The following is a 17360-nucleotide window of genomic DNA, read 5'->3' as shown; positions in this document are numbered from 1 at the left end:
AGTCTTACTTTCTTGAAAATCTAGTGGAGCTGAGATTAGGCTAGTCTAATTAGAAGAGCGATGAGGTCTCAAAACATGCGCCCAAACGCCACCACTAGGAATTTGCATGCTTACCAAAGTGCTCATGCACTCTACACTATCTTCTTTGTTCTTGATCCATAGCAAGTCTTAAAAGTGTGTAATAAAAATGCATAGCAGTTTTTTGAATGGAAAGGCAAGTTTAAGATCTCTATTATAAATTATTATCATATATACATTTGTTTGAAATTCAAAAGCATACATTGCGTGTATTTAGACGTAACGTTCATAACGTAACTAAAGCTCTATGTGGAGCTCATTATTACATAGATAATAGGGGTATTTTTAGAAATTTAGTTGGAAAACAAACCAAAATCATCACATCGCTCTCATGTTTGCTGAATTGCATTCAAGGTAACTAACATATTAAACTAATTATGCTACTAGCACCATATGCATGATTAGGGGGTGTGCCTAATGTGGAACTTGCTAATAGCTATTAATATAAATATTTATAGAATTATTAGACCAATAGTGTGAATTGCAAAGGAAACAAAAAAGAAAACTTGTTTAGGGCTCTATATAACATGTGTTCTGCTGCTTTCGTGCTTCATTACTATAAATATTTCATTTATTCCTTTAATAGAGCAATATGGGGAGGTTACTTCTCAAAGCACAGTTTTAAACTTTAGATATCTGTAAATATATAATGGAAAAATTTTATTAAAAAAAAAAAGAAAAAAAATCATATTGTGAAAGTATTCAATATGGGTCTAGCAAGACCTTATATAACTGTATTTTTTTTCTTTTTACGTAAACTTAATATTTGGTTAAAGAGTATAGTGCAAACATTACAAGTTTGCAACCATACAGCAAAGGAGAAAGTATATGTTACTGCGTATATTTAGTAATATGTAAAAATCATTCTTTTTATAAATATTGATTTGTACATGCAAATTCTCTAATTAAAAAAGAGAGGAAAAAAAAAAGGCAAAACTTTATAATAAGGTAACATATTTTAGAATTAGGTAGGGTCCCAATATTATGTCCATCAATTTCACCTTTTATACTCTGCCAAATCTCCATATAAGAGCATATAGCAGGGACGAGGGTCACCATATCAGTTATATATTGGGAGTGGCCAAGGGCATTTTTCCGGCGTACCTATGCCACACCCCTCTATTCTCTCTTTCTCTCTCCTCCTTCCCTAAACTACTAGCAATCTAGTGGAACAAAGAACATAGAATATCTTAGAATGTGCCTCTAGAGAATCACTTCCTTTCGCGTTGTTAAATACTCGGATTGTGTTCTTCTTTCAAACCCACTCCCTCTTACACATTCTCTCACGAATACGAGTTAAGCCGAAAAGATGGTGAAGTTCTCTAAGCAGTTTGAGGCACAACGTGTGCCGGAGTGGAAAGATGCTTTCGTCGATTATGAGCAACTAAAGAAGGAGCTTAAGAAGATTCAGTTCTTGAATTCTGATAAAAACTCTTCTAAGCAACAAAATAAGGCTTCTTTTGCCTCTTCCTTGATTTCTTCCCTAGGGAAGTTCTCCTCATTTGGTCAGAAACATAGAGATCATGCCACAATTCATGTACTTCCCCTGTTTTTCCTCTGTTTTCGAGTATGTTACGTTTGTTATGTTGTGATTACTAAGAGTAATGACGTGAAATTTTGATGAGGTGCAGGTTCATAGGAAGCTAGCATCTTCGGCGAGTAGGGGAGATATGTATGAGACTGAATTGCTGGAGCAATTCGCCGATGTTGAGGCTGCTGCTGAATTTTTCACTTGTTTGGATCGCCAACTCAACAAAGTGAACCAGTTTTATAGGGTTAAGGAGAAAGACTTTGTTGAGAAAGGAAATTCAGCTAAGAAGCAGCTTGATTTCTTGATTCAGGCGACAAGCGAACTCAAGAGGAAGAAGGAAGCTTCTTCTCAGGATTCCAATGATGATCCCTCCATTTCAAGCCAACTTTCCTCTGGTAAGCAACAATCCCCTACTTTCAACTGAACGAATGAAGAGATATAAATCATGTACCACAAATACTTTGTAGATCAACAAACGCGAAAAAAGGCATTAGTCAATATAATGTTTCTACAACCTCTAAAAAAAAGGCCACATTTTACTCCAAGTTGTCAGTTCAATACTGTATTTTCAATTAAAATATCATAAATAATTGTAAGTTTTACATTTTCGATACGCCACGAGTTAATCTTTACATTTTAAAAGAAATTATTATTACTTTGGACGGTATTAATTCACACTACTGTTATTAGAAACATTTAACTTGTACCCTAACCCAACTCATAATTTAAAGATTTTCAAGTGCTAATCTACACGAAATAAAGTTTTTCTGTCTTTTTTAAAATGCATAATAATGAGTCTTCTAAGGAATCAAATTAATCATGAACTTACCTCTATTGTAAAGTTATAACTAATGATTTACCTTTATTTTTATTATTACAACAGAGATAGAGTTAATTGAGAAAGCAGAGGAAACAGAGCAAGAACAGGGCCAAGACAGTTCCACTGATGAAAATGAGAAAAATGACAATGAATCCCCAAAATCCGAAGAGACGGAAAAATCATTGCGACGAATCAAAAGAGATGACAGTGGTTCAAGGAGCTTCTCTAGTAGGGTTTTTAATTGCCAGGGGAAGAACTTAACCATTAACATTCCACTAACGACGCCATCCCGAACCTTCTCAGCTATAGGTTCCTTAGTTTGGGAAGACGTTATAAATCACAATTCTACAAAGAAAGCCAATCCAAGAGGAATTCACATCAACCAAAGTAACCTACACCACGCAGAAAAGATGATTCGTGGCGCGTTTCTTGAGTTATATAAGGGTTTGAATTACCTTAAAACTTACAGGTAAAATTAACTCATCACATGGAAAATCAGATCACCTAATTATCTCACATAATATTCATGATTTGTTACACATGCAACATGCATACGTGAAGAAGATGAACTAATATTTCGAGATAATTGTGTTTTGCAGGAACTTAAACATGCTTGCATTTGTCAAAATCTTGAAAAAGTTTGACAAAGTAAGTGATTTTCCTTTTTAAAGATCTTTATTTTTATCAAAGCAAATTGTTTGTTTGTACGTATGAATAACCTAGGACGTTCTGTTATTTCAGGTTACTAACAAAGAAGTACTACCAATTTACCTCAAAGTGGTAGAAAACTCCTATTTCAACACCTCTGACTTGGTAAAAGTCTAACTCTTTAGCAAATACATTTGTTATGTGTTTAACTATATATCTTACGTGGTACAACCAATTAACTTTCGATCTAATATAGAATAAAGTTATTTAATCCACTCTTCCAAAAGCCATTTTTTACGAGGTCGTGAATCACACATGTGACGCAGCACTTATATTGTAAAGGAAAATATTTCATTTGAAAAACAAAAAAAAATCCTGATAGACTAGTAGACTTTGCATTAATCTAGGCTTCGCATTGTTTTGTCCCCGCATAAATTTGACTAATTGATGAAACATTTTTATCTTCTGAGGCAGCAAATAAATCTCAAGTCTTTCAAGAGACATTTTCAAGTGGACATCTAGCATAATAGTGAAACACCACACACAAGAATTTAGCCTTAGATTTTTATACACAACAAAAAGATACGTTGGTATGTCATTAGATAGAAATGACCTTACAAGTCAACATATAGATTTTCCACTTACCATACCATGCACTCTTCTAACACCACGTGACAATGTTACCCTCTCATAAAGAACTTTTTTAGAACATGAGAAACAAAATCCTCATGTTCTTTTAATACCTCAATATTAATTCTACTAACACAACATTGTCTATGTTAAATGTTAATGCAACATCAGATATTTTGAGGTGAAACAAGTATCATGAACTATAATCATAATTTAATTCTCTCTTTATTTTTATTTTTTTTAATTACTTGTTTGAACAGGTTATGCGATTATCCGATGAAGTTGAAGAGCTTTTTGTTAAGCATTTTGCCAAAGATGATAAGAGAAAAGCCATGAAATACCTCAAGCCAAATCATCGCAAAGAATCCCATGCAGTAACCTTTTTCATAGGTGAATTATCTTTAACTTCTGTTTCTGCATGTTTCTTTCTGTTTTCAAGCAAAGTTCTCATCAATAATTTAGTAAAGCATGAAAGATAACATATTAAACTCATAAATGACTTATAAAATCTATCTTCTTTTTTACCACCTTTATGTTGAAAACTACTTGTTAGTTAAGTATTTTTTAACTACATACTCCCTCAGTTCCTTATGATTGCTTATGATTGCTGAACGAGTTTGTATAAATGTTTTAAGTAAAGTTAAATGAACATAATGGATTATGCTAAGTGAATGCATGTAACAAATAAAAATGAACGGAGGAAGTATAATACTAGAGAACGGATAGAAAATAGACAAGGCGGGCCCATTAGACCACTAAAGCATGATCAGAAGGGCCGTACTTGGGCCACTTTATATGGGTGTAATTAAAGGAAAAGGTAAGCAAAACGTAGGCCACTATAACTTAAGGACAAAAACATGATCTTGCTTGGTCTAAGCCCTGATTAAAAAAAGGCCCAATAACAACCAATACACCACCAAAAAAAAGGTTCAAATTTGATTGATTTGTGTAATATGCCAACCTAGTGTTTTATTTGATGTTAAAACATGCTCATAACGGTTGTCTATTGGATGCATGTTGGACTTCCACCATACTTTGTGAATTCCATGAAGAAATGGAAAATCTTTTTGATTGGACTTATGATTTGCCAAATTTAGCACTGTAGATTTGTATTCAAAGATTTTTAAAGTTGTCATTATGTTAGATGGATTAAGGAAAGAATACATAGTTAAGCATACTTACAAGTTACTCGAGTTTGATTCAATCAAATCTCAAGATCTAATCCCACTTGACTCTATGATTGAGGCTAAACATGTACTTCGTACTTCATATTAGTTTAGTGTTTATTATTCTACCCATATTATGTTTTATATAATAACTTTCATTTTTTACATAAAGTAATTATTAGTCATGTAGATTTTATATAATCTCATAAAATCTTCCACTTCCTCCCCAAAATAGAAGGAAAAAAAAAAAAAAAAAAAAAAACCCCTAATTAAATGCAAACATATTACTTCCCTAGAATAAAAATTGAAACTTTCAAGAATGACTTAACCCAATTAGAAGTCTTAATTTTAGATTTTAATAAGATTTAAAGATAATGCATTAACAGCACTTACTTATATTGTGCAATTCCAGGTCTATTTACAGGATGCTTTATTGCACTTCTAGCTGGTTATGTCATCATGGCTCATCTAATGGGAATGTACTCTAAACAATCACCTGACACTGTTTACATGGAAACTGTATATCCTGTCCTAAGGCAAGACACTCTACATCCTTTCAAGTCTTGTAATCTTTTGAAACCTCGATTTTTCGAGCAAAATTCACTAACTGTCATTTACTGTTTTTCAGTATGTTCAGTTTGTTGTTCTTGCACATCTTCTTGTACGGGTGCAATATCTTCACCTGGAAAAAGGCGCGAATAAATTACAGCTTCATCTTGGAGCTAACTCCGACTAAGGAACTCAAATTTAGAGAAGCGTTTTTAATCAGTACTGCTTCAATGACTGCTATTCTAGGGGTCTTATTCATTCACCTATCACTTGCATCCAAAGGATACTCCTCTACCCTAGCTCAGACCATCCCAGGCTTTCTCTTATTGGTAATTTACAAATTTTAGCTGCTCGTTAATAAATAGTGATAATGATAATGATTTCTACTTGAACAATGGACATTGACATGAATCATTTTTCTTACGAAATCACACATATATCATTAGGAAGTATCACCATATTGGTGTTTGAAGGTAATTTACATTAACAAATTTTTATGGTTTCTTTTTTATTTGGCAGTTTTTCGTGCTATTGTTGTTCTGCCCTTTCAACATTGTGTATCGATCAACTCGGTACAGATTCCTTCAAGCTATAAGGAATATAATTTTTTCACCTCTATATAAGGTACTTAAATCTCTCAACTTAACTAATTTAATACTAATACAAAATTAAGACACTTTTTTGGTATCTAATGTTATCTGTGGTTGATTCATTTGTAGGTTGTTATGCTAGACTTCTTCATGGCTGACCAACTCTGTAGCCAGGTAATTAATCATCAAAATTAACAATCAACTCCAAGAGGAAGTTGATTTAATGTCATTTATCAAGTATAATATGCTTATTATCATAAAAAAAAAAAAAAAAAAAAAAAAAAAAAAAAAAAAAAAAAAAAAAAAAAAAAAAAAAAAAAACTAACAATAGAAGTGATAACTTCAACAGGTTCCTCTGCTCAGAAATCTCGAGTATGTAGCTTGCTACTACATCACAGGTAGTTACAAGACTCAGGATTACGGATACTGTGTGAGGACTACACATTACAGAGATCTCGCATATGCCGTTTCCTTTCTACCATACTACTGGAGAGCAATGCAGGTAAAACAAGATAAATACACTTCCTTATACCAAAAGAACAAAGAAAGTTTACCTTAATGAAAATAAGGCTAATGATAAGTACATAAAATTATTTTCCAGTGTGCAAGAAGGTGGTTCGACGAAGGGCAGGCTACACACCTAGTGAATCTGGGTAAATATGTGTCAGCTATGCTGGCAGCGGGAGCTAAGCTGGCATACGAAAAAGAGAAGTCGACAGGATACTTATGCCTTGTTGTAGCCTTGTCAAGTGGTGCCACTATGTACCAATTGTACTGGGACTATGTAAAGGATTGGGGATTGCTTCAATTTCATTCCAAAAATCCTTGGTTAAGGAATGAATTAATGCTCCGCAAGAAGTTCATTTACTATTTCTCCATGGTATATATACTATCAACAAATCTATCATTATCAATAGGCTAAATTCTCGAATAAACATACCCCTGAAGATCGAGTAACTTTCATACAATACTAAGGCTAAAAATTATATAAGTAAAAATAAGATTAGAGAATAATGAGGTTCAAATAGTTTTTACTTAGACAAATGATGGTAAATCTTTGCAGGTATTGAACCTGATATTGAGGTTGGCTTGGCTACAAACAGTTCTCCACCCAAATTTTGGGAATGTTGATTACAGAGTAATTGGGCTATTTTTAGCTGCCCTGGAAGTGATCAGAAGAGGACAATGGAATTTCTATAGGTAAAAACTCAAATCCCATCATTGTCAGTTCATGACAAAGTGACTGACTAGTGAACTTTCAAGGTACTAATAGTACAAATTCTCATATTTTCAGATTAGAGAATGAGCATCTAAATAATGCCGGCAAATTTAGAGCAGTTAAACAGGTACCACTCCCTTTTCATGAAGTGGATGAGGAAGAATGATAATATTTTTTTTAGAGGCGACAGCAATGACTGGAATGAAAGGAATACAGTTCTGAATCCAGAGGATGGTGGTTTCAGGTCCTAATGTTTTCGGTTCACACTGCACTTACAGGACGTGAATGCCACAAAGCATCAACTAAGTTCTTTTGTTCCCCTAATCAAGTATATTCCTAGGAAAATACTTCATAAATGTGCATAAATTGATTCTTCGGATTTTGTTAACGAAAATTAAACTCGTGTATCTTAACGAGAGAGTTGCCTAATTATAACATTGAAATGCTATTTTTATTCTTTTGCAAATCATTTGGGGACTTCAATTTGGAGTTTTTCAAGCATTAATAGTAGTCGTGTAAGCATGGCACAAGAGGAATCTTCAGGTGATTTGGCAGGCAAAATCTGAAGGTGCTAATACATAAATAAAGGATATATGATTCAGGAACTGATGCTATATTCTTGGTTCCATTATGCAATTTACACTCCTACAAAACCTGGCCTAAAGTCTGGTTACAATAATTCTACTCCTGGGCTTATCTTAATTGTCTCAGAGATTGTATCACTAAGATGCCAAATGCAATCAATTCAAGAAAGGCTAGTCACATTATTGTCAATTTGACAGTACAGATCTTTACTAGCAGTATCCCACTGCAGCAGATGTGTGCATCGGATTTGATTTATTATTCGCGGTTCTACTTGATTAAACACCAATAGGTGCTGACTGAGTGGCTTGAATCAAAATTTATTTTTCAAGGACTTTAAAGCTAAGCTAAGAATATCTAAAACCACAGAATTACATGTTTCCTAGACTGCATGAATATAAAGCCCCAACATACATATACCTCCTTTGTTTCATAACACGAGGCATTTAACCTATTCAGTAAAATTTATGCTTCACTTGGTACACTTTTTGGTTGAGTTTTAACTTTTGGTTCCTATGGTCAGACTCGAAAACCCATGTCTAACATGAGTACGTGCCTGGGTGTCTGACACAGCTATTTTGTGATAATTTTCATGATTTTGGCCTAGATATAAGTGTCTAAGTATCCCATGCATATCTAAGTGTCTTATATATGTTTGAGTGTCAAGGATCCGACACAGGTACTTGAGGTGAAATAAACGGCAATAGTACCATTCAAATTGTAAAGGCCGACTAAAAACTACTCCACCATTGTTTATCATCGTCTTTTGGCAGTTTTGACTAAAATTTACCTATGCACACAAATTAATAACCACCATGTAATTTAACTAATAAACACCTATGTACCGTATTTATGCTATTAATTAAGCAAGACATATGAACCAACAGCCGATTGACAAATAATAAAACATTATCTAAAATTGCACTGGTTATTACTCCCTCTGTTTTTAAATACTTACTCCATTTCTCCATGCGCTGAGTTTTAGAGAATTAGAGAAAATAAAAAAATATAGAGGTGGTGGGGTATGTGGAAAAAATTAAAAAAATTGTAAAAAGCAAAAGTTATGGAAAGACTTGGAGAAGAGAAAATATGAAATTAATAAAATAATTAAAAGCTTTTCAAATAAGGCAATAAAACAAGTATTTAAAAACGGCCGAAAAAGAAAAGTGGAACAGCTATTTAAAAAACGGAGGGTATATTAACATATACTCCATGGTTAAAAATTAAAGGGGTGCTTTAAATGTGTAAATGTGTAATGTTCATGTTAAAAATATTGAAAAAGTATGATTAGAGTTACCCATTCAATTGAAGGATATATTCTTGCCAATGTCTTTTGGTTGCGGAAGAATCCTAAATTGACGATGATGTAACCTGAAACAAGAACAGTCATATCAACGATTTGCATAATTTACAATAATAAAATTAAAGTTAGGAGCTTGGAAAGAATAATTGTAATACCATTGATGGCTTAGATTTGATATTGAAGCTCTGATGATTCATTCGCTGTCTCCTTGAAAATTTGACAAGTCCCTCCACACCAACCACGGCTTTTCCGGTTTTCCCTCCATCAATTCAAATTGGGGAAGAAGGTTGGCTGGTTGGGTAACTTCAATTTTAGGTTTACCTTTCATAAAAAAAAAAGTACTACCTGGAATTAAACTGAACCGAACGGAATTGAATTGTTTATAGGGGTGTCCATAATTTGGATTAAAACCGAAATTCAATCCAATACAAATCGAATTATTAATTTCGATCGGATTCGAATTTTAAATAGGATCGGATCTGATTGAGATTTTTTGAAAATTCGGATTTTCGGATTGAATCGGATTGACCCTAATTGGATCAAATCCAAACCGAAAATCGAATTGTAAAATTAAGGGCTCGTTTGGCATTGCTGTGGTTTTCTGTTTTTTGGTTTTTTGTTTATTATAAGTATATGATATATGTCACATAATAAATAAAAAATTATATAAACTTATTAAAATCATAATAATTTTGAAAACTGACAACAAAAAAGTGAAAACACCTTTTTTTTGTTTTCAGTTTTTGGTTTTTAGTTTTCAAAAAACTAGGAAACTGAAAACCAAAAATGGTGCCAAACAAGCTCTAAGCTTGTATAAATATGGATTTCTTTGTTTGTTTGAAGCTTAGCTCAAATAGTTTCAACTACATAAAATTAATTAGGGAGACTTTGTATTAATTAATTAATGACTTGATGTTGAATTGTTTATTTTAATTATGATTTTGAAGACTTGTATTTATATTAAAGCTTAATATTTATAATCGTATTAGGCACTAAAAAATAATGTATTATAATTCGGATTTTTGGATCGGATCCAAATAACCGAATTTTAAATCAGATTGGATTGGGAGAGAAATTCGGATCAGATTGGAAAATTTAAAACCGAATTATACTTCCAAACTAAACTGAACTGAACTGAACTGAAATTAAGGTGAAGAGAACATGCCCTTAGTCCATTACTTATTAGTTGAAATAAGATAAGGACCTTCGAACCTACAACCTCTTATAACAAATATGACTATTAAGTCATTTAAGCCAATTATCAGCTATGTTATTAATATGTAAAAAAGAAAATTATATAAGTGCAAACCACAATGTTCTATTAAATAAAAAAAAGTACTTACAGAATACCTCAATTTTGGTTTGACAATGACAATTACAGTTTTGAAAAGCTTTTACAAAAATTTATCGATTGCACGTAACGGTAGCAACTTGGAGCAACGCCCGAGCTACTCACTAGTTATATTCATTATTGACTGGTTCTTGATTAAGGTGGACTTTCATTAACTTATTGTAAAATGTGTTAAAATTACCTTTATATATTACAAAAGTTACCATATTCTTAATATAAATTTTACCCTTCAAAAACAGTTAATGCATTAGATTAATCATATTAATCTTCATCGTTGAAAAAAAAAATATTAATCTTCATAGCATATTTCCATTAGAAATTACACATTTAAATATAATCAAACTCATTTCAATGTTATCCAAGGGATTAAAGTTACCTTTAAATTGATCATCTTATAATAAAATTAACGTGACCATAACGAATACCTCCATTTCATATTTTTTGCAACTTTGAGGTATTATTTGTAAGATATATAATTTTCCAAAGTTGCAAAAAATATGAAACAAAGGTAGTACATAACTCCATTTATACATGATTTATTTTTCAATACTTGTAACACATAAAAATTAACTAATAAGAAATAAGGGTATTACAAAAAACAAATATTGGGGCAAGCCCCTTTTGCTTCATGCCTTCACCAAATAATAATAATAATAATTTTTTAAAAAAAAAACAAATACGGAGTATCGAGAAGATAAACCTTTGGCGAAAATTAATCTAAAACAACATCCAAGCCGCTCCCCTCCTCTCTCTTCTCTCTAGCTAATTCCTTGAAAGTTGTAACTTTGGGTTGTCATATCATTATTTTTCAAATTACATTATTTAAGCTACAATCTCCATAATGGTAAACTACAACATGTTGCAAGATAAATAATAATAATAATAATAATAATAATAATAATAATAATAATAAATAAATAAATAAATAAATAAATAAAATAAATAAAAAAAAAAAACCACAACTACTTTTTTCATTCAAAATGGACATTACATGTGTTTGGGTGGAGTGAAATTATAAAGCTAGGTAGTTTCACCAAAGCTATAACCCTTGTAGCAATGTAGCTCCATATAGCATAGCCAGCCATTAACCATTTAGGGTGGTTATTAGGTGAGAGAGTGTAAAAATATTATAAACAATTATAGAGAGAGAAAAAGAAGGAGAGATAAAACAATAACCTGGTTAAAGTTTTAACCAGGTTATTGTAACATGGTTATTGAATAAATATTCACCCACTTTTGTAAGATTCTCCACTTATTGAATAAAATTTATGGGCAACCATTGGGATACATTGGTTATAAAAATGGTTACATATGAGGTGAAAGATAGAAAAATGAATAAAATAGATGATAACCACAATTATTATGGTTAACCATTGTGTATACTAATGGTGAGCTACTAGCTCCAACTATTTAAAAATTACAAGCAATGGCTTATTTACAATCGTTGTGGATTATCTCTCTTGTCTCTCCTTTATGATTCGCACCTTAGAAAGATGTGAATACATTGATTTTTTTTTTCTTTTTTTGGTGTTTAGAGAGTTACAAAAGCGGGATGAAAATCGATCCTAGATCATCTGAAATGGGAAAGGAAGCTCCAACTACTTGAGCTATCCCTCACTCTCAAATAGTTATGATTTTGATTGTAAAATTTATATTATTTTCTCTAAATATTTAGTTTATAAATCTTTATGATTATTATAAATGTTGTATGACTATTCATTAGTGATATTATCTTCTTTCCGTCAAAAAAGAGAAGATGTTTGGTAAGCTCAGCTAATCACCTTCCCACAAAATAAAGCTTAGCTAATTACCTCCGAATTTAGAACAACAATTACAAGTTTACATTTACAACGACGCCTGATATTTGAGAAATTCAGTCCATAATTCAGATTCTGAGAAATTCTCTCTCAAATCTCAATGACAACAACTACCCTTCCCGCCATTTTCTCTCTCCACTTTTCTTCCTCATCCTACCACCCAACCAAACTCCATTACACACCCAATTTACGCCCTTCTTTCTCCCCTCTCAATTTCACTCCCAAATCAAACCCTAGGTCTGCCAATTTCAAATCAATTCATCAATACTACCTTTGATTTTTCATTCAATTATTAGTTTTACTTGCGTAATTCCAGTGTTTAATTTTAATTTCTTCTTTTGTTGCAGGTTAAGAGTTTCCCATGAAGCTGCAATTTCATCCAAGAAGCAACGCCACTGGGCACCTTGTTGTTGCAGTGGTAATGCTGATATTAACCCAGATATAGCTCATGATTCTTCTTCTAAGGTATCTACATCATTTTGTTGCTTTTAATGTTTTTCAATTTTAACTTATGTAACATTAATAGTCTTGGTTTTAATCACGGTGTTGTGACAGGGATTAGTTGAATCGCTGCGAATGAGAATGAACCTTACGGTGTTTAGTATCATGAAATTAATTTAGTCATGGTTTGCATTAGAGAAATAACTTGGAGTTAGTTGACACATTTGAATTTGATAATGGAAACTAGAAAGTAGCATTGTGCTCCCCGGTGTACCATCTAATAATCGCTATGGAAGATATTAATGAGAATTGAGAACTACCTAAAATATGAGACATGCTAACTTATTGGCACTTAATACATCTACATTAGCTATACCATACAATGTATAAGTTCGATCATTAAGTAAAGCATAGCTGTTCTTTATAGCCAAATGCGCCAAACTTTTAGCTACAACAATCCTATTCAATTGTGCTAGGTACAAGAGTCTTTTATACTTCTCGTTTGATGCACTAGTTAGGTACTACCTTTCCCATATGATGCATAAGTGACAAGTCCAACTGTTCGAGTGATAAATTTAATTAAGGACAATTCTATAATTCTCTTCAAACCTTTGAAATAAATGTTAGTTTTAACATCTACTGTATGATACGGAAGCCTTTCCTAGATGTTATGTTATTTTAATTTGACTACTATCCGTATGGGTGTCATTCTCCCTTGTTAGAGAAGAGCAGAACATATCATATGCAAAACTATTTCTGTTAAAATTAATGAAATATACTGGAAACATAAATTTAAGGCTTTAGCAACTTCCGGGGATTAAGGATAAGATATGCGGGTGTGCTAATGGCACTTCATCTCTGGAGAAGTTTTGACACTTTCTTGATAGGAAACCAAGTGATGAGTTAGGTTTATAGCACGAAGCAATAAAAATGTACATAGTTTGACATGGAAAATTGTGATACCAAAAGCTCAAATCTGTCAGCATATAATGGCCTTAAGATGGTTGTTTCACAACTGTAGCTATCCATTTTGGGCCATAAGATGGAATTGTTCAAGAAGGAAAAATAGAACATTTGATTCGATTGCAACATTAATGGTAGTTTTACCATCATGATCTCATGTTTCTTTGAATGAGTATGATAATGGCGTTTCATCCCAACCATTACTGGATATATTTTGCTACATATGATTAAGGTCATCTGTTTGTTGTACCTCTGTAGGAATCAAATATTAACATACAGCTTCCTAGGAGAAGCTTGCTCGTGCAATTTACTTGTGATGCTTGTGGTGAAAGAACAAAACGACTGATTAATAGATTAGCCTATGAACGAGGAACTGTGTTCGTTCAGGTATTTTTGAACTAATGTCTTCTGAGACTTTGTGTATTTTGTTGAGGATATGTGTGTGAACATAATATGTTAGAAAAAAAATTCATATTTTATTTACATTGTGGATATGCAAGTATGCAACAGTTGTGCCCTCATCTTTTGAGTTTGTGTTTAGTGACATTGTGTATTCTAGTAACAATTGTTTTGAGAATTGGGAAAGCTTCCAGTATTTATTATCAGCTTCTATATTGTTGAATATGCTGAAAGCAAAAGTAAGAATTAACTCTTATGATGTGGTATTTGCTTGACAAATGGAAATTGATGGCGTAGTTCTCAATAGAAAGCTACCTGTTATTCTTCATTTTTCTTTGCTTGTGGTGTGTGATGAACTCTTCACATTGCACTGAAAATGATCAAATTTTATAAGCTGGCTGCGTATCATCATCCTTGATGCCCTTTTTTTATTATTATTGATGAGCAGCTAAATGCCAAGATGGGGGTTTGGCAAAATGTTTTATTTGATACTTTGGTGGAAAATTATACTCCATTTCTCAAGAAGCATTTTGCTTGCTAATAATAATAAAATACTCTGTAGATATGTTGTCATCTGGCTATGATAAGGACTTTGATCTACCTAGTAGGTTGCATTATTTCACATATTTCAGAAAGCTTCTTAATGTAAACTGTGATGTCCAACTTCATTTTATTTTCTCTGAATAATGTCATCAAAATGTAATCATTTAGTCTTGTTTTCATCAGTGCGCAGGGTGTCTCCAGCATCACAAATTAGTTGACAACCTGGGTCTTGTGGTTGAATATGACTTTCGGAATGATACTGGTGAAGATTAGTATGAATTTTTGGAATACTTGTGCCCCTGTTTGCTTACTTGGACATTTTTGTACTTCTTAACTACTATAAATAGGAAATTAATCTCTTTTTGGTGAGTGTTTCTCTTTTGATCATACAAAAACAATCTTAGTTTTTGTATTAGAAATTTAATTTCGAAACATAGTTCAACTTTTACAGATTTGTTCATATTCTTGAGGTTATGCATAATTAGGAGGTAACTTCAACTCCCTATGATCTTTGGTACTTTTTATTTATACTGACAAAATATTCACATCTATTGACCATTGAGAAGATTTTCATATGTAAAGATCAGAATAAAAGTGATGTATGGCTAGACCACAAACTCGATGGCCATGCTTTTGGCTAGGATTGTTTTTTTTTTACTTGAGGGCCAAACTCTTGAACTCTGATTGGATCAAACATTACCTTTGATCAGAATTGAATATTTTTGTATGTATTTGAAATAATTATGTGTAAGTACTCAATCACATTGTTTAAACTGAAAATTTCTTGAACTCTCATCTCATAACAAAAAGCCAAAAAAATGAATGAAAAAAAATAATCAATTGCTTATGTAAATCAAGGTTGAGATTACAAAACAACAAGCAGTGCAGCTGCTATGAGTCCTGTCATCCACTTGCTCCATGTGTATCCTTGCTGATAGATAGATATACCTGCATTCTGTTTCCATGAAATCAAGTTAATATACATTTGATCTGCAAGGGAAACAAAAGTGAGAAAGAAAAGGTTTTCTAATTGAGATTTTACCAAATCTGGAGAAGGAGCCGGTGACATATCGTCTGAGGTATCTGTGACTGCCATAGGAGGTGCTGGTGGGCTTGGTGGTATTGGGGCTGGAGCTGGTGCATGGTGATGCTTGTGCTTATGCTTGTGCTTCCTCTTCTTTTTCCCCTCAGAGGGTGCTGGTGCTGGTGCTGGTGCTGGTGCTGTTGAGGGACTATTAACTGGTGCTAGGCTTGGTGATATAGCCATTGGCGCTGGTGCAGGAGCCGGCTTTGTCGGCGCTGGTGCAGGAGCCAGCTTTGTGGGTGCTGGTGCAGGAGATGGCTTTGTAGGTGCTGGTGCAGGAGCCGGCTTTGTGGGTGCTGGTGCAGGAGCTGGCTTTGTGGGTGCTGGTGCAGTTGGCGCAGTTGCTGGAGCAGGTGATGTTGCTGGTGGAGGTGACACAGGGGCTGGTGGTTTTACTGGTGGTGGCGGCTGGGTTACTGGTGCAGGTGGTAGTGATGGTGTTTGTACTGACGGGGGAGGAGCGGTGGGAGGTGGTGAGCTTTGAGGTGGTGGGACAGTTGGACTTGACACTGGTGAAGTGGACGCGGGTAATGGAGTTGCTGTAGTTGGCGGGTTTGAAGTAGGTAATGGTGGTGCTGGTGATGCAATTGTTGGTGATGTTGCTGGTGCTTGGGCTCTTGCTAGTGCTACGGCAAGAAATATTCCATAAAACATGCAAACACACCTTAGATTAGCCATTTTTTTGTCCAGGTAAAATGCCAAAAGAATGAAGGTGAAATTTATATACTAAGGAATGATGAACTTGTAAGAAAATGGTTAGGAGGTTGGTGAAGAAGGGGAGAGGTACACTTCAAATGGTTACATCTCATCTACTGATTTATGGAAGTTGTGATTTTTAAGTTTACGAAAATAGTATAAACTTGCTTTCCATTTTAAACTTGTGTTAATCAAAGATCAATATTTAATTAGATGATGTTACTTACTCCGTAAATGTTTGTTGATCTATGTGTAACTAAGTACTCCGTTCGTATTTTATTAATTGCTTCATTTCCTTATTTGAAAACTTTTAACATATTTTATTACTTTTATCCTAACAGTGGTTCACTCGTCATATTTAAATGTTTTTCATGTTCTCCTTCTGTCCCACTAATACATACTTTTGCTTTTTTAGATTTTTTTTTTAATTCTTTTTTTTTTTTGAGATCTTTTTTAATTCTTTTTTAGTTTTTTTTTTTTTTTTTTAAATTCTTTAACCAGCACCACTTCCATTATAAAAAATATTTCCTCTGTTTTTTTGTTTATGCTTGCAATAGTTTGACTTTTACTCTATCCATTTGTTTTACTTTGACTAGTATTGATGATTTAAAACTAAAAAAAATTATAGTCATGTGGGATAGTGTTAGATTCGTCTCGATTTATATTACTTTGATGTCAAATGTTAATAATTTCAGATTTTTCACCATATACCCTGAGTTTTTTGTTTATTCACCATATACCCATGAACTTTTTAAATTCATCATATATCCCCGAGTTTTTACAAAAATTCACCATATACCCTTGATGACTATTGATTGTTAACTTTATCAATCATTAGGGTTAATTATAACCCGAAACCACCCTAAATACATTCCATTACCTTCGAAATCACCCACATTTCTTTTTTCCACCCCTAAAACCACCCAGATTTTTTTTTTCTTATCCTCAAA

The 17360-nt window shown here is 33.1% G+C and overlaps 3 protein-coding genes across 3 annotated transcripts; 2 read left to right on the top strand and 1 right to left on the bottom strand.

Annotated features, from left to right (window-relative positions):
- Nucleotides 1-1184: 1184 nt before the first annotated feature.
- On the top strand, nt 1185-7716 carry LOC145563644 (phosphate transporter PHO1 homolog 1-like). Its single transcript, XM_081624079.1, has 14 exons — nt 1185-1615; nt 1710-2004; nt 2493-2898; nt 3029-3077; nt 3171-3242; nt 3968-4097; nt 5286-5409; nt 5502-5751; nt 5942-6046; nt 6142-6186; nt 6362-6514; nt 6614-6892; nt 7076-7212; nt 7307-7716. Exons 1-14 carry the CDS (start codon nt 1388-1390, stop codon nt 7395-7397), a joined length of 2364 nt encoding a protein of 787 aa, XP_081480205.1. The 5' UTR covers nt 1185-1387; the 3' UTR covers nt 7398-7716.
- A 4521-nt stretch (nt 7717-12237) lies between these two features.
- LOC145563643 (uncharacterized) lies at nt 12238-15104 on the top strand. Its single transcript, XM_081624078.1, has 4 exons — nt 12238-12521; nt 12632-12749; nt 13947-14075; nt 14814-15104. The coding sequence occupies exons 1-4, from the start codon at nt 12385-12387 to the stop codon at nt 14901-14903; spliced, it is 474 nt and encodes a 157-aa protein (XP_081480204.1). The 5' UTR covers nt 12238-12384; the 3' UTR covers nt 14904-15104.
- Nucleotides 15105-15145: 41 nt separating this feature from the next.
- On the bottom strand, nt 15146-16392 carry LOC145563642 (uncharacterized). The gene is made up of 2 exons (XM_081624077.1): nt 15673-16392; nt 15146-15585 (listed from the first exon to the last, which is right to left on the bottom strand). Exons 1-2 carry the CDS (start codon nt 16390-16392, stop codon nt 15496-15498), a joined length of 810 nt encoding a protein of 269 aa, XP_081480203.1. The 3' UTR covers nt 15146-15495.
- Between the last annotated feature and the right edge of the window lie 968 nt (nt 16393-17360).

Source organism: Chenopodium album, chromosome 10 (genome assembly GCF_948465745.1).
Source record: "Chenopodium album chromosome 10, dcCheAlbu1.1, whole genome shotgun sequence".
NCBI lineage: Eukaryota > Viridiplantae > Streptophyta > Magnoliopsida > Caryophyllales > Amaranthaceae > Chenopodium > Chenopodium album.
The sequence above is the reverse complement of the archived record's forward strand: the minus strand, read 5'-3'. Positions and strand labels throughout refer to the sequence as shown.